The sequence below is a fragment of the Pelodiscus sinensis genome, chromosome 1 (genome assembly GCF_052426305.1).
Source record: "Pelodiscus sinensis isolate ZL-2025 chromosome 1, ASM5242630v1, whole genome shotgun sequence".
In the NCBI taxonomy this organism is placed as follows: Eukaryota; Metazoa; Chordata; order Testudines; family Trionychidae; genus Pelodiscus; species Pelodiscus sinensis.
The window spans coordinates 159,870,641-159,894,162 of record NC_143052.1 but is presented as its reverse complement, the minus strand read 5'-3'; the positions used below and the strand labels follow the sequence as shown (position 1 = coordinate 159,894,162).

General features: G+C 47.2%; 1 protein-coding gene across 7 annotated transcripts in view; it reads left to right on the top strand.

Moving 5' to 3' along the window:
* The first annotated feature begins 675 nt into the window (after window positions 1–675).
* Window positions 676–23,522, top strand: part of CD47 (CD47 molecule) — a 43,083-nt gene continuing 20,236 nt past the window's right edge. For 3 of the 7 annotated variants that reach the window (XM_075908225.2, XM_075908195.2, XM_075908187.2), the window contains exons 1-8: window positions 676–947; window positions 5,458–5,808; window positions 8,540–8,572; window positions 8,837–8,869; window positions 12,356–12,388; window positions 14,792–14,881; window positions 17,329–17,430; window positions 22,695–22,787. In XM_075908225.2, coding sequence (XP_075764340.2) covers window positions 902–947; window positions 5,458–5,808; window positions 8,540–8,572; window positions 8,837–8,869; window positions 12,356–12,388; window positions 14,792–14,881; window positions 17,329–17,430; window positions 22,695–22,787 — 781 coding nt within the window. In that variant the 5' untranslated portion in view covers window positions 676–901. The remainder of the gene's footprint in view (window positions 948–5,457; window positions 5,809–8,539; window positions 8,573–8,836; window positions 8,870–12,355; window positions 12,389–14,791; window positions 14,882–17,328; window positions 17,431–22,694; window positions 22,788–23,522) is intronic. The other 4 variants (XM_075908209.2, XM_075908201.2, XM_075908216.2 and 1 more) reach the window with 4 other exon arrangements.

Below are 23,522 nucleotides of genomic sequence, written 5' to 3'. Positions count from 1 at the left end.
CATGTGCCCGGGGCCAGGCCAGCCCCAAGCACCTGGCGGGCGCATTGAAATGCCCCCGCGGGCGCCCTAGCGCCCGCGGGCACCGTGTTGGGGACCACGGCTCTACAGGATAAACTTGAAAAAACAACAACAAATAGTCTGCCTCTTTTGACTATCCAGCCTTTAAGTACTTAGAAACGATTTGCTTTTCTTATTATATTCCAGCTCTTTTCCCCTTGATATTTTTTTACCCACTGCCTCTTCTTGTTACCTCCCCTCTCGTTTTTTCCCTTCTTCCACCTCCCCTCCCGCCTCCCCTGTGTATTTTGGTCCTAGATGTCCAACACTGTGGTCAGCTGAAGAAGTGGGCTGTGCCCACGAAGGCTCAGGAGCCCATCTACGTGGTTTGTTCGTCTAGGAAGCGCTCCCAGAGCACTGGTTGTTTTTATAAGTGTGTCCCTAGGGAGGGCAGCAGTGCAGAGCGGAGCAGCCTGTTGAGTCACTCGGGCTCCCACCTCCTCAGTGAGTGTGGGAGGCTGTAAAGGGGGGGGGGGGGATCCCTGCTGCCGCCCTGCCCAGCCTCCCTGGTGAGCCCCCCTCCCCGCCCTGCAGCGCCCGGCTCAGGGAGGGGTCAGGGAAGGGAAGAGAAGACTGGCACAGGGGGCGGGGCTTGCGGGAAGGGGTGCGGCAGGAGGCGGGGCCTGGGCGGGGGAGGGGCGGCCCGCGCGCTTGGAGCGGTGGTTGGCCCCAGGTCCGCGCGCGCTCGCCCGGGGGGATTCTTCCGCAGCTCGCGCGGTAACCGAAAGTGAAACCCGCTGGCCCCGCCCACTGCGGAAGCGCGTCGGTTCGGGCGGCTCCGGGCTGGGCGGTTGGCGGCGCGGGACGCTTCTCGCGACGAGCGGCCTCCTCTGCGGCCGGGGCCATGTGGGCGCTGGGGGCCTGGATGCTGCTGGGCGCCCTGGGCACGGGTGAGTCCCTACGCGCCGCCCCCCCCCTCCCCGCCCGAGCAACGGCTCCCGGGCCCTGCCCTGCCCGCGGAGCGGCCTGGCGCTGCCTCCCAGCCCGAGGAGGCAGGTGCGGGCCGTGTGCGCTGCGAGCCCGGCGCGGCAAAGGTCCCTGGGAGAGCCCGGGTCGCCCCCGCCTCCGTGTTTCGCCCGCAGGGGAGGTAGTGGGGGGGGCGTTGCTGCGGCTTGCGGAGTGTGGGGGTGTCGCCTGTAGGGTGTGTGCGTTGGTAGGGTGGGGACCTGTAGGACGCGTGGGGGTGGGGTGGGTGGGGGGGCTGCTCCTTCCCAGCCCGCTGCTTGCCTTAGGAGCAACTTGAGACCCGTTTGTCTGCCCCTCTGGGGGGGGGGGGGGCTGCTCCGAGTGAGCTCGCTGCCTCTACGGGCAGCTCCTGCGGGAAAGGGAACTGACTCTGTGTTCCTTGTTCGACGGCCCCAGGCAGGAGGGGTGGCGGGTGCCCCGCTCATTTGTCATCTGGGGGTTGACGGTCCTGGGTTACATTAGAGTGCACGAGAGACCTGTGCTGCACAATCTGAAGTGTCTAGGCACAGAGGCCACAGCTACACAATTCTTGTAATTGCGTGTGGATTTAAAAATACATTCTCTGGGCATGTATGGCTTCCTCGGATTGCGAGAAGAAAGCTCAGAGCTGAAACCAGGAATCAGCTATATGATAAGCTGGCTCTATTCAGCAACACGCCTAAATGTATGGTAGTCCCTTTAGCTTCAATATGACTGTTTTGTACAGGATTACCTTGCTAAATTAGGGCACAGGGAGAACTCTCAAGTGTTTTATGTTAATACATAATTTAGAGCTGGGGGCCCCAATGCAGTGCCTGCCATGGCAGTTATGTGCGCCCATCTAGCGACCAGAGCCATTCTTGCGCTTCTGGGCACGTGGCACATGCGTGGCCCCGCCTGCGGGCGCCCAGCAGCCCCAAAAGGTTGGGGACCACTGATTTAGAGGAATAGTTAATACAAGTTAATACAGTAGAACATCAAAATTATGAACTAACTGGTAGCGATGCCAAGGACTAGTCAACTATCCAGTAAGCAAATGATTATCAGATAATCAACTAGTCGCTCTCTCCTCCTTGCTGCTTCTATCTGAAAGACGCAGCAGGGGGGGAGTCAAAGCAGCAGTGCTGCTTGAAGCCTGGGGCCAAATTTTTGGCTCCCCATGCTGCTGCCAGTTTGAAACGTACTCATCCCCAGGCTGCTCGAGGTGTTGCTTTCACCTTTGAAGTGTAGCACAGCCCTAGGGGCAAAGGTAGAGGCACCCTATCTGCTAATCAAATAGTCAATGCAAAATGCATCGACTATTCAGTTAGATGATATTCCACATCCTTACTAACTGGTCAGTCACTGATATCTTGATATCTCAGGTATGATCAATCAGCAGCAGAGATGGGGGGAAGCAAATAAAATAACAATATGGTAGTGTGTTCAATGTAAACTACAAAAAGGCAGGAAAGTGTAAAAAAAAAAAAAAATTACAAAGAAAGGAAACGATTTCTGTACTTTTTCATTTAAATTAAGATGGTAAAAAGCAGAAAAAAAATCAAATATATATTTTAAGTCTGTGCATGAAAGCATAACCATAATATCAAGAATCTCAATGTGCTAGGCACCATATAGAAGTCCCAATCTTGGGACCATTTGTTCATAAAACTTAATCATGTGTATGAGTAGTTGCAGTTCCCTGACTTGGCTGTAAAATCACTGTTTTGATTATCTTGCTTCTCCTGGCACATTATTTGACTTCCACTTCAGACATAGTAGCCAATACCCTTGAGAACGTCTAGGGTTAAAAAGGAGTGTTTTATGCCATTTAAAAGCCTGTACATCGGGGTGGGCAAAAAGGCCTATGCGGGCCGGATTCAGCCTGCCAAGTGGGTGGCTCCAGCCCACGGAGGCCCTGCTGCTCTACTGCCCCCAGGTCAATTACAGTCTGGGGGCGGGGGAGCATCAAAGCCTGTGCCTCTTCTCTTGGTGTGCCTGCCCTCAACTCCCTGGTCCAGACCCTCCCCAGCTGCAGCCTCAGCCCAGGGCATTTGAACTGGACTGGCTTGCCTGGCTGCAGCCCCAGCCTTGGCCCTGTGCCCTGACCATGGTTCTACTCCCCGTTGTGGTCTTGGACCCAGCTATTGCCCAGCTGCCGCCTTTCTTCCAGCCCTGGTAGCCAACAACATCTGCAGGGGTGGGAAGGGGAATGGACAGGGATACAGGGGCATTAGGGGGAATGGACAGGGATACAGGGGCATTAGGGAAAATGTTTGGGGACCATTATTTTAGATAATCTAAGCATAAGTTTATCAGCTAGTCGAGTAGTGACTCGACTAGTCAGTTCTTTTCCCCCATCCCCGCTGCCTCTATCAATGGGGGGTGGAGGGGGAACAGGAGCTGATGCTTTAAAGCTGCACTGTCTCTGGGGGGGATAGGGAAGGCAGAGGTACAGCAGGAAAATGACACGAATGGGGACTCAAGCAGTCCCTGCTCACACCAGTTCTCACTGCGGTGTTTCAGCCTTTGAAATGGCTGAAGCGCCTCAGTTGGAACATGGGACGAGCGGAGACTGCTTGAGTCCTAGCTCGACCTGTGCTCCCTGCGGTGCCATTTCCCCCCCAGCAGTATCTCCAAGGAGTTGCCTGTCCCTCTCCCCTCGCTGCATCTATCAGAGGCAGCAGGTTGAGATAGAGGAGGCTATGCAAAGCAGCTCTTGTCCACAGGGTCCCAGCAGGGAGCTGGCTCCCTCTTTTCCCCCGCAAACAAGGGTTGCTGCTGCCGTGGACGGGTATTGCTGGATGAACTCAAGTGGCTTAGGCGAGGTGGCCCTTATTACATTTAAAATGCAGAGCTGTAGCGCAGGTGGCTTCTGGAGCCATCACGAGCTATACGATTAGCTAGGCAACCACAAATTAACACCCTTCATCTAAATCTTTTTGGGTGTGCAGCCCCTCTATACAAATTAAGATATAATTTGCAAAGTAAGTTCTGACCCCCCCGGGTGTTGACTCCACCTTCAGAATATGGAAGGTACAAAAAATCATTTTTGTATAAACCATCCTTCTTTCCTTCCATGCTTCTTTAGGGACCATGGCAGAAACAATAGTGGTGTTTATTTCCCTCCTCTGTCCCCTTTCAGCTGCGAAGAAAAATTCTACAAAAGAAGAGCTTAACTCTTACTCCTGTGGGAATTCTGCGACACGGCGCGTGCACAAACAGCAAAATTCTTTGCTTCCCTGCAGAAAGTGATAGGGAAGCAAAGAAAAACTATGTGGGGAGGGGCTGGGCATAGTTTAGAGGGGAGATGAGGTGTGTGGAAATACATGAGGTCACCTTCCACTGCTTCCTACCCCCACATTTCTACAAGCGCAAATCTGCCCTCCTGGAAGAGGGTACTGCTTGGAGGCCACCTCCTCAGTTCTAGTGTTGATCATGTTCCAGTTCTGTGTACTGGGAACCAGCCTATTTTATGTACAATAGTGAGTCATGGAGGAGGGCAAGGGGGGAAGGCAAGTGGGGTTGGCAGAAGAGACAGTGGGGAATGAATGGAGTGGGATTGGGTTGGGCAAATGGGAATGGGGGGAAGGAGATCAGTGGGGAGAGGAAGAGGGAGGGAATGGGGTGGTAGATAATGGGATGGGGCTAGGAGAAGCATCAGCCTAGCATGTGGCATTCCCTTGACAGCAGCTGGCCCGCTAAACTTCCACTCTGATGAGCCCTACCTCCTCTGCGCCTGGACCTTTACCTGCTGAGCCCCAACCTGCAGTACCTGGACCAGTCTGCTGAGCAGCTCAACCTCAGCTTGCTGTGCCCTGTGTTTCCACTCCCAGATGCCCACTGATCCCCACCCACCTTCACCTGGCCTCCCCTGGAGAGTTCCATTGCCCCTGTACCTGGAGACCCCACGCGTTCAGCTTGCCCAATGCACAGTCTCTTATCCCACGCTAGGGCTGTAAGTGACTAGTCGACTATCCGATAAGCATTAGCTTATTGAATAATCAACTAGTGATGTGACTAGTTGCTCCCCACCCCACCCCCCTTGCTGCCTCTATCAGAGAGAGGCAGTAAGGGAGGGGAGCTGGCTTAAAAGCCGGTTCCCTCCAGCACCGTATCCGGGAGATGGAGGCAGAGGCACAGTGGGGAAACAGAATGGGGACTGAAGCAGTCTCCACTCGAGCGGCTTCTGCTTGAATTCTGTTTCTGTAATCTCATCTTGCCTCTTCCTCTCTTCTTGGATATTTTTTTAAAATTCATCTATCCTTCCTTCCTTTTCTTCACTTTTTTCCCCTCAGCGTTTTTTGTCTTGCCGCCTTATCTCATTTTCTTTGTTGTCATCCCTTATGAAGAACATTAGTCTGTGCTTGGTGGCCATCCATTAAACTTTTCAATATTTCAGTAGCTTTCTTCTTGCGCAGGTGTTGCATAAATTCTGGAATACTGTCTAATCAAACTTTTTTCTTTTTCTTCCAGGTTCTTCCCAGTTGATGTTCAATGCAACCAAGTCTGTTGAATCAAGCATTTGTAATACAACGGTCATGCTACCTTGCATCGTGAATAATCTAGAACTAAAAAGGACGGAGAGGATGTTTATTAAATGGAAACTGGGACAAGAACTCGTTTTCGCTTATGAGGGAGTTAAAAGATACAGCCACAGAACCAAGGATTTTCCATCTGCTATGTTAGCATTTGAGGACCGTTTACCTCAGGGCATAGCCTCTTTGAAATTATCAAGGACTGAGGCACCTGCAGGAAACTACACTTGTGAAGTGACAGAATCGAATAGGGAAGGAGAAACTATAATTGAACTTACATACCGTCAAGGTAAATTGTCTGTGATTTTTGTAAGCCTGCTATGAAAGAAAACAAATGAGGCTTTGAGGGAAAGGACACAAAATATCAAATATGAAAATGAGCTATTAAAATACTTAAGACTATAAAGCCCAGTCTTTACTCAAGTAGTTTTTGAGAGCATTGGTGTGTCAGAGTCCAGGGGAATATTTCTGTGACAACAGATAGGTCTGCAGGCTGCCACTGTGTCCATTAACTTTTAGGGATGGTGAAGTTTTCCCACCTTCTTTAATTTTTATAGTGTAAGGTATTTGTGCCATGTTCATTTTAGTTTAAGTATATTGTGATCCATTTTCTAGATTTAGAAACACAGTGCTGGAAGAGAACTCAAGAGTGCATGTAGTCCACACATCCCCCTTGAGTGAATGAACTGAGGTAGAATCAAATATGTCTAGACCAGGCATGTTAAACTTGAAGCCTACGGAGGGCCTTACAAACGGAAACTGATAGCTCTCAGGGCCAGCAAAGAAAATTTACTTCTATCAGAAAGACAAAATTATTTATTATTATACATTGTTTTAGGTATATTTTATAATTTCTCAGGTCGTGTTTTAATATAATACAATAATTTCATGTGTAAAATTATTTGCTCATATAAAAATTTTTATTTTAAATATAAATTTAAGGTACTTTTTTATATGATACATAACTTCTTTTGTTGAAATAAAAAAAAGTATAGACCATGGTTAATCAAATAGAACAGGCTTCTGTGAACATTTCAGATTCTTTGTGAGATTTTGCATAAACATATAATGTTCATGAAATTGCAAAAAATGACATGTGGACACGGAGAATAATTGATCAGTATCCTCTTCATAACACTACTGAAAACAATGATCTAGGGATGATAATGGTTAACTGGTATTCAGGAGCACTCTGCAGTGGGATGCTCCGGCCCCTCTGAGCCTCCACATAGGGCCTAGAGAAGCCCCTGTCCATGGCAGGAGGGGCTGCTCCAGCCTCTCCCATTTAATTAGTTAACCTGTTAAACTTAACATATTACATCCCAACTATGGTCAGGCCCTTCTGTCTTCAGAGCTGTACAATGTTGAGCTTTATACGCTACACTTGTACCATTCATTGCAGAGATCTCAAATATGAAAATCTTATATTTCTAATTTGTTCTTAAAATTTCTGGTTATGGAGCTTCAACATTTCTTGCTCATTCAGAACTCCTTAATTCATTCAAGACTTATTAATTTCATCTGCAGTTTAGCCAATGTATGAATGAGTGTGTTTGGTCCAGAGTTGTGGTGGTTTTGAGGTGTTGTGACCATAGCATGAGCTATTAATGCACCCCACTTATTGTCAACCATTTTAAAGGAAAATGCTGTTTAAAGCATTTTCTGCACATCACGTGTAGCAGAGCTTTTCTTACTCCCCGGAAGAGCTGGTGCAGAATGATCTTCACGTGTGCAGAATGATCTGCGCAGAACCGCGTGGCTGGTAAGCGGGGCTCGCCATTGCTTGGTGAGCCCTGACGTGTAGCATTCAGTTACTGTAAAATGTTCTGGTTTAATAATAATTGGCATTAAAACCATTTCTCAATTCATGCAGAAGCTCAGTGGTCTCGGAGCCTGTGCGAGCTGGGATTGCTCAGTCTCGGTTTGCATCTGTTCAGGGAGCTACCCCCACTACAGCTTTGCAGAGCACCTCTCCTTATTGACTAATCATGTAGTCGATACAAATTGCATCCCTACACGATTAGCAAAATACTCATTCCTTAACATCCTTATTCAGTAGTGTAACTCAGTTCTCAACAATGATATCTTAGCACTTTAAATACAGGCAGTCCCCGGGTTACATGGATCCGACTTACATCGGATCCCTACTTACAAACGGGGGTGAGGCAACCTCGCACTAGCTGCTTCCCCCCAGCAGACCAGGGAGACGCGAAGCTAGCGCACCCCCCCCCAAGCAGACCAGGGAGATGCGGAGCGGCTTTTCTCAACAAACACCTCAGCTTGAGAATAAAGGACTGAGGGAAGTGAGGTGTGGGAGAATAAAACTGAGCTCTGGAGAAATGTTTGGCTAGAGTTTCCCCTACAATATGTACCAGTTCCGACTTACATACAAATTCAACTTAAGAACAAACCTACAGTCCCTATCTTGTACGTAACCCGGGGACTGCCTGTATATGAGTACTTATCCCCATTTTACAGTGATGGAAACTGTTCCACGGGGATGTGAAGTAACTTCCCTAAGATCACAAAGGAAGTGCTACCATATCTTCTTCGTAGAATAGTGTAATGCTGTCTCATGCAGTATGGGTAAAAGTACTAAATTATGATACACAGATGGAGCAGCCTCTGTCTGCAGGGAGCTTGAGCCCATCGTGAGTACAGGCTGCTTCAGAGCAGGTTGGGGGGAAGGAGCAAAGGCAGACCACGGAGCCGGTACTAGGGGGAAACATATTTGAAGCTAGTTCCCACTGGCTCCTGCTCCTCCCCCCGGCTATGTCTGATATAGAGGCAGCAGATGGGGAACGGGGGAGATGCGTGTAGTCAACAAGATGAACCGATAAGCGAGGTCTTAATGGTTATCGTATAGTTGACAACAGGTCAGCATCCCTATGGAGAAAAAAAAATTTCATTGGAAAATCCTGGTTAATGGAGAATATTGTGGTGGCAAAGAGATAACTGGATTAGATAATGTATGTGAGGAAATGTAAATCCAAAATTAAGTGTGAGATTTCTAATTACAGAAAACACATGCAAGTCAGACCCCCAAAATAACAGTAAGTTTCTTTTCATGAACTTAATTTTTTTTAGCTTTTTTGCTTTTTACTTACTTTTAAAGATACGTTTGTGAATATCTCAGTTTTCCCCAGTTACATTTTAAAAAGTTTGGCTATGATTTTTTATTATGGACTTTAGAGTTCTGTGTCTGATAGTGGGCTTTTTAGTAGGCAGCTCCTGGTATGCTTTTGTGGGGCAAAATGGGAAGGCAGTTAAATGTGGCTTCGTAAATCCAAAATTAAGTGTGAGATTTCTAATTACAGAAAACACAAGCAGCTTAGACCCCCAAAATAACAGTAAGTTTCTTTTCATTAACTTTATTACATATTTTTTTTAGCTTTTTTGCTTATTACAGTAGACTTCCTATAATCCGGCACCCTTGGGACCCAGGTGGTGCCGGATTATCAGAAATGCCGGACTATCAGGAGGTACTCTGGCAGGGGCGGGTCTTGTCGGAGGGAAAGCGGGGGCGGGGGTGTGCCGAACCCTCCCTCCTGCTGCAGGGAGGCAGAGCCTGGGAGCGGTGGAAGAGGAGAGGCGGTGACAGGCAGGCAGCCGTATTCACAACGTTCTGGTCAGTTACAGTCACTCCGGCTGGATCCACAGCCGACACGCAGTTAATGTAATTTTCCTCTCTACTGCCGGGAGGAGGGGGGACAGGGGAAGGTAGGGGTCGGTGGGAGAGGGGGAGAGGGAGGAGGAGGGGGCGAGGGTGTGCCAAAGCAGCTGCATTCAGGACGTTCTGGTCAGTTACAGTCACTCCGGCTGGATGCACAGCTGACACGCAGTTAATGTAATTTTCCTCTCTACTGCCGGGGGGCAGGGGAAGGTAGGGGTCGGTGGGAGAGGGCGAGGGTGTGCCAAAGCAGCCGCATTCAGGATGTTCTGGTCAGTTACAGTCACTCCGGCTGGATCCACAGCCGACACGCAGTTAATGTAACTTTCCTCTCTACTGCCGGGAGGGGGGGGGCAGAGGAAGGGAGGGGTCGGTGGGAGAGGGGGAGTGGGCGAGGGTGTGCCAAAGCAGACGCATTCAGGACGTTCTGGTCAGTTACAGTCACTCCGGCTGGATCCACAGCCGACATGCAGTTAATGTAACTTTCTTCTCTACTGTGGCGGGGGGGGGGGGTGGGAGGTGGGAACAGGTAGATCCGCAGGTGACAGGCTGCTGCTGAAACTCACAAGAGATCATCTCCCCTCCCTGTCCCTGCTGCTTTTACCAGTAGACCAATAGTCCAGGATCAAAAGATCAAGTGAGTGAGCTTGCGCAAAAAACCAGAGGCAGCAGTTGAACCCAGTGAACCGGAAGGCATTGAGTCAGTCTGCCATTAGCATTGTGACCTACTGGAGAGTGCTGTTTTGACTTTTGAATATTTTTGCCCATCAGAGTGTACATAGTGATGGAGTCAAAAGTGAATGAAGGTGCTAGTAGTAGTGGTAAGAAAACTTTAAAAAGGAAGCATATAACCCTGACACTGAACCAGAAATTAGAAATTATAAAGATGCTAGAAAGAGGCATAAATCGGAACGTTATCATGAGTAAATTTAAAGTTGGATCTTCGACAATCTATGACAAAGAAACAGAAGGATAAATTGCAAGTATTTGTTGCTGAAAGTGCAGCACCTACTAAACATACTGGGCTACGGCAAACTCTGAAAATGGCTAAGATGGCACAGTTGGTTGTAGCTTTGTTTAAGTGGTTTAGTGCAAAGCGTTCTGAAGGTAAGCCCATTACTGGGCCAGTGCTCATAGAAAAAGCAAAACAGTTTCACAGTCAAATGAATATTAGCGAATCATGTGTGTTTTCAGAAGGTTGGTTGTGTAATTTTAAGGATCGGCATGGGATCCGTAAATTAGATATCAGTGGTGAGCAAAAGTCTGCCAATCATGTTGCTGCTGAGGAGTATAGTGCTATTTTTGAGCAGTTGGTGGAGGAACACAGGTTGTCACCTTGTCAAATGTACAATGCTGATGAAACTGGGCTCTTATGGCATTGTTTGCCAAACTCTACTCTAGTTGGCGGTGGTGAAAAGGCTGCTCATGGCTTCAAAATGAACAAAGACCGCATTACAGTTCTGGTATGTGCAAATGCATCTGGCACGCATAAACTTAAGCTTCTTGTCATAGGGAAGTACAAAAAACCAAGGGCATTTAAAACTCTTATGAGTTTGCCAGTGATTTATGAGGCACAGGGGAATGCTTGGATGATGTCAGAAATCTTTAAGGACTGTTTTTTTTAATCCTTTTGTGCTCGCAGTTAAGGAGAATTTTAGAAAGGAGGGTCTACCGGAGGATAGTAAAGCTGTTATTTTGCTCGATAACTGTCGAGCACATCCGCCCGCTTCAGAGCTTGTAGCGAAGATATTTCCACTTACATATTTGCCACCAAACGTGACGTCTTTGCTCCAACCGATGGATCAAGGTTTGATACAGAACTTTAAGTGTTTCTACAGGGGGACTTCTGTCCAAAAGTTGGTAAACTCAGACTGCAGTGTTTCTGAATTTCAATCTGATTTCAACCTTAAGGATGCTGTGTATGCGGCTGCATTGGCTTGGAAAGACCTAAAGAAGGTTACTGTACGAAAATGTTGGAGGAAACTTTGGCCTAGCATTATGTTTTGTGATGATTCTTCTGATGAAGAGGAATTTTGTGGATTTAATGTAAGGCCTAAGCACATTAGTAATACACAAGAAATAATTGAAAATGTCTCTGAGAAGAATGCTGTTGCAAAGCTCTCAGAAAATGACATTGAACAATGGCTTGCCATGGACAAAGATGAACCAGTTGTAGAAATTTTGAGTGATGCTACGATCATTGAAAGTGTTTTGAATCCACAAAAACCTCAACAACAACAAGAAGAAGAGGAAGTGATGGAGAGAGCAAAATATACCTGGGGAGAGGCAACTGAATTTATTTCCAAATTTGTAGAATTTGCAGAGTCTTGCAGCCAATATAATGCAGCTGAAGTGATGAACCTTCATATTATTCTGAATAACTTTTATGCTAAGAAGTCACAGACCTCTAGGCAAGCTGATCTCCGGGATATGTTTGCAAGGGCACAGAAGACAGTTCAGCCTTTTTCTTCACCTTCACCACCACCACCACCACCACCTCCACCAGAGCCTACTGTTGTTGACACTCCCATAGAAGCAGAGGAGTATATTGAAGAGGGGGATGATAACAGGGATGAAGCAGCACTGGTTTCATCGGATGATGAGTAATTGTGCAGCATGGCACAATAAAGTTACAGATTTAAGTTTCAGTGGTTTGTTAAAATTTGCATTTTTTAGTGTTTAAGTGAATAATTAACAGACTGTATAAATATCAGCAGTGTATATATGCGCACACCCCCACCCCACTGACTCCTACCTTTCCCTGCCCCCCCCCCCCCCCAGCAGTAGAGAGGAAAGTTACATTAACTGCGTGTCGGCTGTGGATCCAGCCAGTTAATCAATTACTCTCACAACTTGAAGCAGCTGCCGGAGCACTTCCGGGTTGCAGTTGGTGCTGGACCATCAGGCGTACCGGACCACTGGATGCCGGACCACCGGAGTTTTACTGTACTTACTTTTAAAGATATATGTTTGTGAATATCTCAGTTTTCCCCAGTTATATTTTAAAAAGTTTGGCTATGATTTTTTATTATGGACTTAAGAGATCTGTGTCTGATAGTGGGCTTTTTAGGAGGCAGCTCCTGGTGTGCTTTTGTGGGGCAAAACGGGAAGGCAGTTAAATGTGGCTTTGTAAATCCAAAATTAAGTGTGAGATTTCTAATTACAGAAAACACAAGCAGCTTAGACCCCCAAAATAACAGTAAGTTTTTTTTCATGAACTTTATTACATATTTTTTTTAGCTTTTTTGCTTGTTACTTACTTTTAAAGATATGTTTGTGAATATCTCACTTTTCCCCAGTTACATTTTAAAAAGTTTGGCTATGATTTTTTATTATGGACTTTAGAGTTCTGTGTCTGATAGTGGGCTTTTTAGTAGGCAGCTCCTGGTGTGCTTTTGTGGGGAAAAATGGGAAGGCAGTTAAATGTGGCTTCAGAAATCCCCTATCATGTGTGCTTGGCTACATGGAAAAGACAAAGTCCAATATTTCCTGGCAGAGAACTCATGTGGATTGCTACATTACTCGTATATTTCATCATGCTTGATAGTGTACTGTTCTCCACAAAAATCCCAACGTGTATCACTTGCGATTGTGCCTCTGCTAAAGGATGAAACAAAGGGCCATTAATAAAATCACTATTCTCAGGCCTCTCACTGTGACAGAGAAGCTGATATATTTATTTTCTTCCCTACACACTTTCTTCCTAATTCCTTCAACCCTTTTGTGATTTCTTCATCCTAGCCCTGTTCCTTGCATCCCTCCCCATACCTACAGGAAACATGAGTCCCCAAGCCTGCTACAATCCTACTTCCATGCAGCAATTGTCCTAGCAACTCCAAAATAGCATGCATCTGAAGTGCTGAGCCGTGTGCTAAGTCATAAGGAGTTCTATGTATCGAGTCAAGGATGTAGCAGCTTGTCCCAGTGCAAAATGGTGGTTTAGTTGTACAGGCAGTCCCCGGGTTACGTACAAGATAGGGACTGTAGGTTTGTTCTTAAGTTGAATTTGTATGTAAGTCGGAACTGGTACATATTGTAGGGGAAACTCTAGCCAAACATTTTTTTTAGTTTTGGATAGCATAGGGAAAGGTTAACTCCCCTCTAATGTTTGTTTTGCTGTCTGTTCCCCTGTTCAGAAGATTTCACATCTATTTCTGTCCCTGTGACAAACTCAGGACTAAAGGAGTAACTCATCAAATACCAAACAGCTCTGCACCATGCTTTGAGCTAATAGCTTTATTTCCACACACCACCCAGGGTTCTAGGAGGAGGGTCCTTTTTTTGCTAACACAATGAGGCCAGCACTTTGTTTGTTTTGGTGGAGTCTTTGTTTGCCCAGGGAGCCCAGCATGTATAGGGGGAGGAGGGGCGGAGAGGCTGCTTTTGTCTGCTGTTCGGCAGCCTGTTGCTCAGGGGAGGGGGCAGCCTGTTGCTGGCAGGGGGGAGGGGGGAGGCGTGCAGGATGCGAGGCCGCGGGGGGGGGGCAGCGGGCGTGGGGAGGCACTTTTCCTCTGCCCGGCAGCTCTGCGGGATCCCTGTCCCTGTGGCCAGCTGCTGCAGGCAGAGGCCAGTTGGAGCCAGCCGAAGAGGAGGAGGAGGTGGATTCTAGGACCCAGGTGAGCGAGCCCCGGGGACGCTGCAGCGCTCCGGGAGCCCGGCATGTATAGAGGGGAGGAGGGGCGGAGAGGCTGCTTTTGTCTGTTCGGCAGCCTGTTGCTGGCAGGGGGGTGGGGGGGCAGCGGGCGTGGGGAGGCACTTTTCCTCTGCCCGGCAGCTCTGCGGGACCCCAGTCGGAGCCGGCCCGAGGAGGAGGAGGATCCTAGGACCCAGGTGAGCGAGCCCCGAGAATGCTGCTGCGCATGTGCGGGAGTTGCCTCACCCCGTTCGTATCTAGGGATCCGACGTAAGTCGGATCCACGTAAGTCGGGGACTGCCTGTACTTTACACTTTGTTACTGGGTTTGGGATTATGGCTGTTAGATTGGCGTGTGTGAACAGTATAAATATAGCATGGCTTTTAGAGATATTTTAGAAATTGTGTTCTGTAACTGGGAGGCAACGCTTGGCAAGTATGTTAGATGGTAAAGGCATATGACTTTACCTGGATAGAATCTCTTCTTTTGTTCTCTGCTGCTTTGCATGTGCCCATAAACAACAGAGTGCAGTTGTCAAAAGTAATGTAACTTTCAGATGGCTCTGCTCCTATCCAAAACTACTGAGGAAGGGCTGGCAAACTGGCCTGACACATTAGTGAGAGGAAGTTAAACAAGAGACAGGTGAAATCAGAATGTACTGATGAATAGAAATCAATGTAGAGATCAGTGTCCATGATGATGGTAAAATGTGAGAGACAAGGAGAAAACCTTGTGAATGCCTTCCTCAGTCCACATGTAGATAAGGAACATAGAAAAAAAATCAGTATTTAGGATCTTGAATGAGTAGGAAACAGGCTATCATTTTAGCCAATTGCATCAGAAAATCAGAGATTATAATTACAGTTTTGAAGCTGAGAGTGTTGTCCACAGACTAAATTAAAAGGATCAGTTACAATATAAACACAGTAACCTCCATTCTCCCTCCTTCCTTTTTGTGTCTCAATTCAGAGTCCTGGTTTACATCATTAGAAAATATTCTGATAATTTTCTTCCTGGTCTTGGCTATTCTATCTTATTGGATTCACTTAGGCATTACTGGTAAGTATTACATTTTTTGTTTAAATTCTTAATAAATGCTGACTGTTAGTGCTAATATTTTATATAACTGATTAAGTGAAATAAAATGGCGTAACAGCAAATGGAATCTAGTGTTTTAAAAGAATAGATGGCAAGTAGAAGCCAGTTTGGATTAAGGATGCTAAAATGTTGTTAATTTACTAGTCGACAGGCACTTCTGCATTCCAGTAGGGGCTCTTGTACATTTTGAAGGAGGAACGCAGAACTTCATGTGCAGCCTGGGTCCAGCGGGATGTCCCACTGACTCCAGGCTGCAAGTGGGTGCCTGCTTTGAAATGCCCAAGAATCCCCAGCGGGGGCTCTTGTGTATTTCAAAGCCATGGAGGCTAGGGTCAATGGGGGACTCTGTCCCCTGCTGACGCCGGGATCCATGCTATGGGCTCCTCTGCCCCTTTGAATTGCGCTGTGGCAGCAGTTTCAAAGGGTCAGTGGCTGCACAGCTGATCAGCTGTATAGTGGCGCCCCATTTGAAACTGCTGCCTTTGAGCGATCCTGGGTTTGTGGGGAGCCCTGGCTCCCCTGCCCCCCTCTAGGGAAATGCTGCTGGGAGCCTGAGATCTGTTGGGAATCCCCAGCTGACTCCAGGCTGCCCTTTTGAATTCTCGCAGGGGTGTGTTTTAAAGGGGCAGCCCACCACACAGCTGATCCTGGGCTCAGCTGTGCAGCTGCTGCCTTGGGGTTTCATAGAGGCAGCAAGATAGGGGAGGGGAGAATTGACTAGTCAACTAGTCTTTAACATCCTTAGTTTGGGTAGCACTTTAGAAGAAGAAACTTAAGGGGTGACCTGATTATAGTTGCGGAGAATCTCCAGGGGGAATAAATATTTGATAATGGATTATTCAGTTTTAGTGGAGAAAGATATAGTATGTTCCAATTGCTACTGTTGAAGATAAACAAATGGAGACTAGAAATAAGTTGTACATTTTTAACAGTGAAAATAATTAATCATTGGAACAATTAACCCAGGTTTGTGGTGGGCTTTCTATTACTGACTATTTTAAAATCAAGATTAAACGTTTTTCTGAAAGATCTGCCCTAGAAATTGTTAGGTAAGTTCTAAGATCTGTTATACAAGGAAGTAAGATGAGATTCTTACAGTAGTTCCTTCTGGACTTGAAATGTATGAAGCTATGAAGCCAAGGTCACACAGAATGTCTGTGGCTGAGCACAGAATTGAATGCAGGTTTTCCATGTCCGAGGCTAGCGTCCTAATCACCTGAACAACCAGTTTATGCAATATATATAAAAAATTAAAACTAAGTATCTTATTGAAGTGATAAAAAGGTTTTATGGAACTGATCCAGCTTGCAGCAAAATTAGTGGAAGGTGTCTTGTAAGCAAGATGTAAATTACTTTGTGATTAGGAATTTACCTGGGATAACTGATTAGGGATGTAAAGGACTAATTTACAATCCAATAAGCAAATTGGATAGTCAACAGGATAGTCTACTAATCTTCCCCCCTTCTGCCTTTGTCGGGGAGGGGGGAGAATAGAGGGTACTTAAAAGCGGCAGCACCACATGGAGCCCATGCAGCACTGCCACTTTGAATGCCATGGGGAGCCTGGCATCAAGCTTCTTGCGGCATTTCAAAGCAGCAGTGCCACGTGGAGCCCAGGATCAGCTAAGGACTCCGTAGCTGATCGCGGGCTCCACCCGGGGTTCCGTGCAGCACTTCCACTTTGAAATGCGGAGTGGAGACTGAGACTAGCTGGGGACTCCCCGCACAGCATTTCAAAGTGGCAGTGCTGCACGGAACCTGGGGTCAGCACTCCCCAGCTGACCACCATGCTGTGCTTCCTGTTTAAAATGCACAAGAACCCCCTTTGGGGACCCCTGAACATTTCAAAGGTGGCATGCTGTGTAGAGTCCAGGGTCAGCTGGGCAGTCCCCAGCTGATCCTGGGCTCCACGTGGCATTTCAAGGTGGCAGAGCCGCTTGGAGCTGGGATCACTGAAGACTCCCCAGCTGACCCCAGGCTCCAACCAGGGTACTAGCTTTGAAATGTACAAGAGTCTCCAGCGGTGTGGCTGTTTTGCATTTCAAAGCAGAAGCAACTGTAAGGAGCCCAGAATCACCGTGACTTACCGCTGGCCCTGGGCTCTACGCTGCATTCCAACTTTGAAATGCACAAGAGCCCCTCCCCGAGGCTCTTGTACATTTCAAAGATGGAACACAGAAGTGCTTGTCGGGATTTCCATCCACTACTCAACTAGCAAATTAATCTCTACGTAATATCTCAGGTTTTATTACTGTCAATACTGCAGCTGGAAAGATGTACAACATCAAGGTGCTATTCTTGAAGGGATCTTTTTTCTGATTTTATGGCAATAATTTAAAAGCTGTGTATTCTTGTGAACAAGTACTATATTTCTAAACAAATTCTCTCTGATTTTTGTTTTCCTCTAGTATCAAAATTTGAAACTGCATTTTGGAAGAAGAGATTGTTATTTATTGGAGGAGTCGTCATCACAGTCCTTGCTCTTATTGGTTTTATTCTTTTAGTTCCAGGTAAATGCAATAAGTATTTGTTCCCTGACATATTGGGGGCCAGCGATAAGCCTATGGAAAGTTTGTTTCATTCTGAAATGCATGATGTCAGCACCTCTGAAAATCAGGCCTGTAGTTTATCTGTGCACCATCAGTAAAAATGGTTAAAAGAAAGATGGATAATTTGTGATGAGAAGGTAGAGGGTATGGAAATTTCTAGATAGAATTATGGATTTTAGGTAGCACTTAATTGAATAATCGTGTAACCGCATCAAATTTTAGCGGTTACATGATTATTTGATTGGCTACCAGCCCCACACCTGGTGGCTGTCTGCTCCAACACTCACTCCCAGGAAGCACCAGCTACCCCATGCACCAGCACCCTGTCCCCCCCTACTCCTTCAGTCTGCAAGGAGTCTGAGCTCCCTGCAGACAGTAACTGCACTGGCGTACCACACTGGTGTCTGTGGCAAGCCTGGGCCCACGGGTTCACGGGCAAGGGATTCTACTCCTGGTACTTCCTGGTCCCCAAGACCAAAGGGACCCATCTTAGACCTCAGGGGACTCAATGTCTTCATTGCCAAGGCCAAGTTCAAGATGGTGACTTTGACCTCAATCATTCCTTCCCTAAATCTTGGAGAATGCCTTGGATCTAAAGGACACCTATTTCCATATGTCTATTGCCCCTCACCACTTTATGGTTTGCCAGGACTATTATCAGTTTATGGCCCTCTCCTTTGGCTTTTTTCTAGCTTCTTGAGTGTTTACAAAATGCATGGCTGTAGTTGCTGCTGCTCTGAGAACATGTTGGATCTAAGTGTTTCCCTACCTGAATGACTGGCTTGTCCTGGGCCCTTCCTCGGACTAGGTGCTGGCCCTTTCCTGGTCCAAGACCTTTTCTGGGAACTGGGACTTCTTCTGAACATGGCAAAGTCTACCCTGGTCCATACCCAGGTTATAGAGTTCGTGGGCACCCACCTGGACTCCACATAGGCCTTGGCATCTCTGCCCAAGTCCCAGTTTCTGGCTATCAGAGATGCCATCATGGCCATACAGGTGTTCCCAATGATCACAGCCAGGAATTGCTTGCACCTCCTGAGCCTTATGGCTGCCTTCACTTGCGTCATTCTGCACAGCAGGCTTTGCATGCGCCCACTGCAGTTGTGGCTGGTGCGGGTTCACAATCCATCCTTCCACTCTTGGGACAGAGTGGTGACAGTTCCCCCGACATCCTCCACTCCCTGGATTGGTGGACCCAGGAGGAGGTGGTCTGCCCTGGAGTCTTTCTCCAGGGCCCTGCCAACCCTTTGCTTGGTGACTGATGCATCCGACATTGGGTGGGGTGCTCATGTCAGCGACATGCAGACCCAAGGTATATTGTCGTGGGAGGAACCCTCCCTGCATATCAATGTCAGGGAGTTGCTGGCACTCCATCTTGCGTGTCAGGCCTTTCTTTTCCCGGCTCAGCGGCAGAATGGTTCTTATCCTGTCTCACAACATGTCAGCAGTTTCCTACATAACAGGCAGGCCCGGGGCTCTTACTACATTTAAAAAGCGGAAGCGCAGCATCTGGGACCTGGCACAAACCAGGACTTTGCTGTCCTGATTTGTGCTGGGTCCCCAGCTGCACTTCTGCCTACCCTGCCCACTGTGGAGATGATGTTGGGGGGGAGTGGGCTTTAAGCAGATACAGCAAGCAGAAATGGCGAAGGGGGAAGAGACTAGTTGACTACTCAACTAGTCATTTACATGCCTGCTTTGTTGCTGAGCATTTCCTTCTTGAGGGTCTCTTGGCTTTCCACATTGCAGCAGTATTAATAATACAGCAGCTATCCTTCTATAGTTTGCCAAGACTGTAGAACTAGCATGTCTTCTACATTCTCTTTTGTCTTGTGTTGACTAATTTTGACTGTGATATTTTGTCTTGATTTTCTTCACAAATTGTCATCAGAACTGGCTAATGCTTAATAAATAGCTCAAAATAGTGAATCAGTGCATTCCATTCTATGTCTGGGAGAAGCATTAATTTGTCCCCTCTATTCAGTGACACTGAAGACAAAAGGGAGAATTTTTTATAGATGAACTGGGCAGGCTTTTCATATGTGGAGCTTTCTTGGAACTAGCTGGTCCTGATTACAGACTCATCCATAGTTTTACTCGATGCATGAGGTAGGCACTCCATCCCCTGCCTCTCAGCTTGCTCCTTCAACCCACCTCCCTCCCAGACCCTGCATCCCCACCCCTAACCAGGGTCTGCACTCCACCTTCTACCCAGATTCTGCACTATTTCCCGCACCTGCATTCCTCCCCTGCTGCCAACATACCCCAATTGCATGGTGATCTTGTACCCTCCCACCCCAGCCAGATTCCCAACAGCCCCCTCCTTACACTGAACCCCTACCCCAGAGCCTAGGGAGCCCCACTAAATCTGTTGGTCCTGGGCCCCCAGAATAGTTTATCTAGCTCTGGGGAAGACCCAGAACCTCTGTGTTCTTCACTATGCAAGGCTTTTTGTTTTTTTTTTCTCCTCACTTGGGGGACAGGTCATTGAGGGGTTTTTCCTCATGTATATATGGTCCCGACCGAAAAAAGGCTCTCCACCCCTGCCTTACGTATAAACTGGATCCACTATTATTCAGATCCCTCTTTTTTAAAAAAAAAAGATTATAAATGAAAGATTCCTCCTACTGTAGCTATTTGTACCACTTTTTAAATATGATCAATTGTAAACCCAGTTGTGTAAGGAATGTAAATCATAAGGGTTATCTACCACAGCTATTTAAATGAGTATCTGAAACATACCAAACAGCTTGTAACAACATTTTGAAATGTTAAAATTAATAACTTACAGTAAGCTTCTGATAATCTGGCACCTTTAGGACCCAGGGGGTGCCAGATTATCAGATATGCCGGACTATAAGAAGGGGGGCTATGAGGGGTCTGGAGTGGGATGGGAGGGGATGCCACCACAGACCCCTCATACGCTACCCCTTACGATAGTCCGGCTCTGCCCCAGGCGTCCCTGATTCAGCCACTGCTAGTCAGTTTCAGCAGCAGCTGAATCGGGGATGCCTGCAATAGAGCAGCTGGGGTGCTGCTGGGTTGGTCCCGATAAGCCTAGGTCCATTCCACGAGGCGTACAGATAGTTCGGAACAGCTACGTAGTTCGAACTATCTAGCCCGTGCCGCGTGTAGCCGCGTGGCACGGGGTTCGAACAAGCTGGCTTTTAAAAATGGCGGAGCCGGCTTTATGCTAATGAAGCCCGGGAAATTCAAATCCCGGGCTTCATTAGCACGTTCGGTATGCATACATTACCCCGCTAGTTCGAACTAGCGGGGTAGTGTAGACATACCCTTTCATATACAGATTAAAAGACTTAATGAAAGGGATTTTTATTTCCTGTTCCATGCTCACCAAGAATTCCAATTGTTGTTGACTTCTGAATGTAGAGCAGCTGCGGTATTAAGTGTAAAGACGTGTAATAATCTTAAAATTTGTTGACATGAAATAGACCTTACTGAGATGTTGTTTTTAAAAAATAACAAATATAGTAAACATACAAGTGACATTTCTGTTTGGGGTAAGAATGTCTTTTGAAATGTATATTCTGTTTTGACTTCTTAATTGGTAATTCTGAGTTCATAAGAGGCACTTTCTTAAATTTTATACCTGGAGTTCCATTTTTATAATGTTTTGAGAAGGGCAAGGGTCAAAAAGTTATTTCATGTTCACAATTGAATTCGCAAGGGATTCTACAATGTGACAACTGCTGAAAGTAGTATCAAACCATGTTAATATAAGTATCCAGTGCAATGGACCAGATCCTGTAAATTGAAGCTGAGGATTTGGCCCATATGTGGTAATATATTTGGAACTGGCTTAGTTGAGATTCTCCCTCTTATGAGACTAGCCCATAAACTGGACTGGGCCACAGACTTTACCAGAATAAAAGAATGTCTTTAAGTGTCAGAGGGGTAGCCGTGTTAGTCTGAATCTGCAAAAGCGGCGAGGAGTCCTGTGGCACTTTATAGACTAATAGAAGTGTAGGGGCATAAGCTTTCGTGGGCAAAGACCCACTTCGTCAGATGCATGGGTCTGACGAAGTGGGTCTTTGCCCACGAAAGCTTATGCTCCTACACTTCTGTTAGTCTAGAAGGTGCCGCAGGACTCCTCGCCGTTTAATCTAAGTGAAGTTCAATATAATCTGTTTATGCAGTGCTCAGAAACCTCAGTATATCTTGCAACCAGACACATTCACTATCATAAAAGGAAAAGTTGTGAGACAAGATATTAATTATACAAGATAAGCAATGGAAACTTTTTTAAGGGGGGATGAACAGAACTGAGGAAAGAATTGAACAAAATCTTATTGTAAGCAACACAGTATATGAAATAAAATTCCTAAAGGTTGAACCTCTGTGGTCTAGCTGTCTCTTGTCCAGAAGCACTATGGATGTTGAGGGACTAGAGAGCCCCAGTGATGGAGGTTACTGGCAGCTTGGAGCAGAACACGACGACAGGGCCAGTTGAGCCTGTCGGGCAGTGTAACCTGCAGTTGGTGGGGTAGGGAGGGAGCTTGTGGGACAGCGGAGCTTGCAGCTAGCTGGGCTTTCAGGAGCTCCGGTGGGGCTGCAGGGCTGCTGCAAGGTCAGGGGGGTGGCAGGATTATGGGGAGACCAGCGTGGCTGCTGTAACTCATGGATCCAGGAGGCTGGGGAAGCTGAGGCTGGGGAGAAGAGACTAGTGGGGAGGCTGGCACCACCCCCACCCCCAACCCCCAGACCTCCTTGGTCTGGCAACCTTCTTTGTCCAGAACTGGTCAGGTCCTGAGGGTTCCAGACCAGGGAGGTCCAACCTGTATACCTGGTACTTAAGTTTGAGCAAAGATTCCCTTATATACAGAACAAACATTTACAGTCCCAGCAGAAATCCAAACCTGCTGTTGACCTTGACGAGGTGAAAGGAAAGAACACAAAATCTTCATCTAAGTTTGATGGGTTATATCGTTACTGGGTGGTTTTTTCTAAAAAATATTACTCAATTGGATTTGATCTAGATCTGCCTTATAATTTGCAGAGTTTCAAGCTGTGGAAATGGAGAATTAGGCCAAAAAACTGATTTCCTTCTCTTGTCCTATTGCCTGAAGAGATCAGTGGTCAAGAAATGAGTTGCAGGGCTGGCATGGGATTTCCAGATCTCTAAAAGTGTGAGGTTACTTGGCTTTGCACGTGTTTAATGTCAGCCATGATTTTTCTCTTTTACTAATTTGTACAATTGTTTACAGGTGGTTTTGGGCCAAAAAATCAAGCTGGACTTAGCTTAATTGTACTTCCTTCTGTGATTTTAGTGCCACTTCAGTACTTTCTGCTTCAAATAGGTGAGGATTTCATTTATTTACTATTTCATGAAATGCTTCTCTATCTACAATTAGAAATACACACACATTTGTCATTCATAAATAAGGCACTATGAGAATATGCTAAAGTCCTGATGATCCTAATATCCCCGTGGTCACCAACCGGTCGATCGCAAGCTACTAGTTGATCGCGAGGCCTCGACCAGTAACTTGCGAGGCATCCTGTCTGCCCCACCCCCATTTCCCTCCCATCCCCGAGAAGCCCCACTACTTACCTCAAGGAGGGGTGAGTTAGCCCCGCGGGAGGCACGCAGGGGGTTTTGCGGCGCGTGGGGGGCCATGGTTGGCCCCGGGGCAGGTGTGTTCGGGACTTCCCTGGGCTGCGTGGGGTTGGCCCCGGGGCAAGCACGGGCTGGTTTCTCTGGGGGGGAGGGGAGAATCCTGGGAGGAGGGAGATGCAGGGAACTCTCCGCCTCCACTGGCACCCCAGCCCCCACTCCCTAGCCACAGAACGCTGTCCCCACTCCCCTGGCCCCAGCCACAGTACTCTGTCTCCATTCCTGTCCCTACTCTCCGAACTCTGTGCCCACCCCTCCGGCCCCAATCCCCGAACTGTCGCCACTGACACTGTCCCCTGCTGCAGAACCCTGTCCTCTGTCTTCCCAGCACCCTGTTCCCTCTCCCCTGCCCCCGCCGCAGAACTCTGTCCCCACAAAATGTATAATTATAAATGCTTCATTTTAGATTTAAATAGCA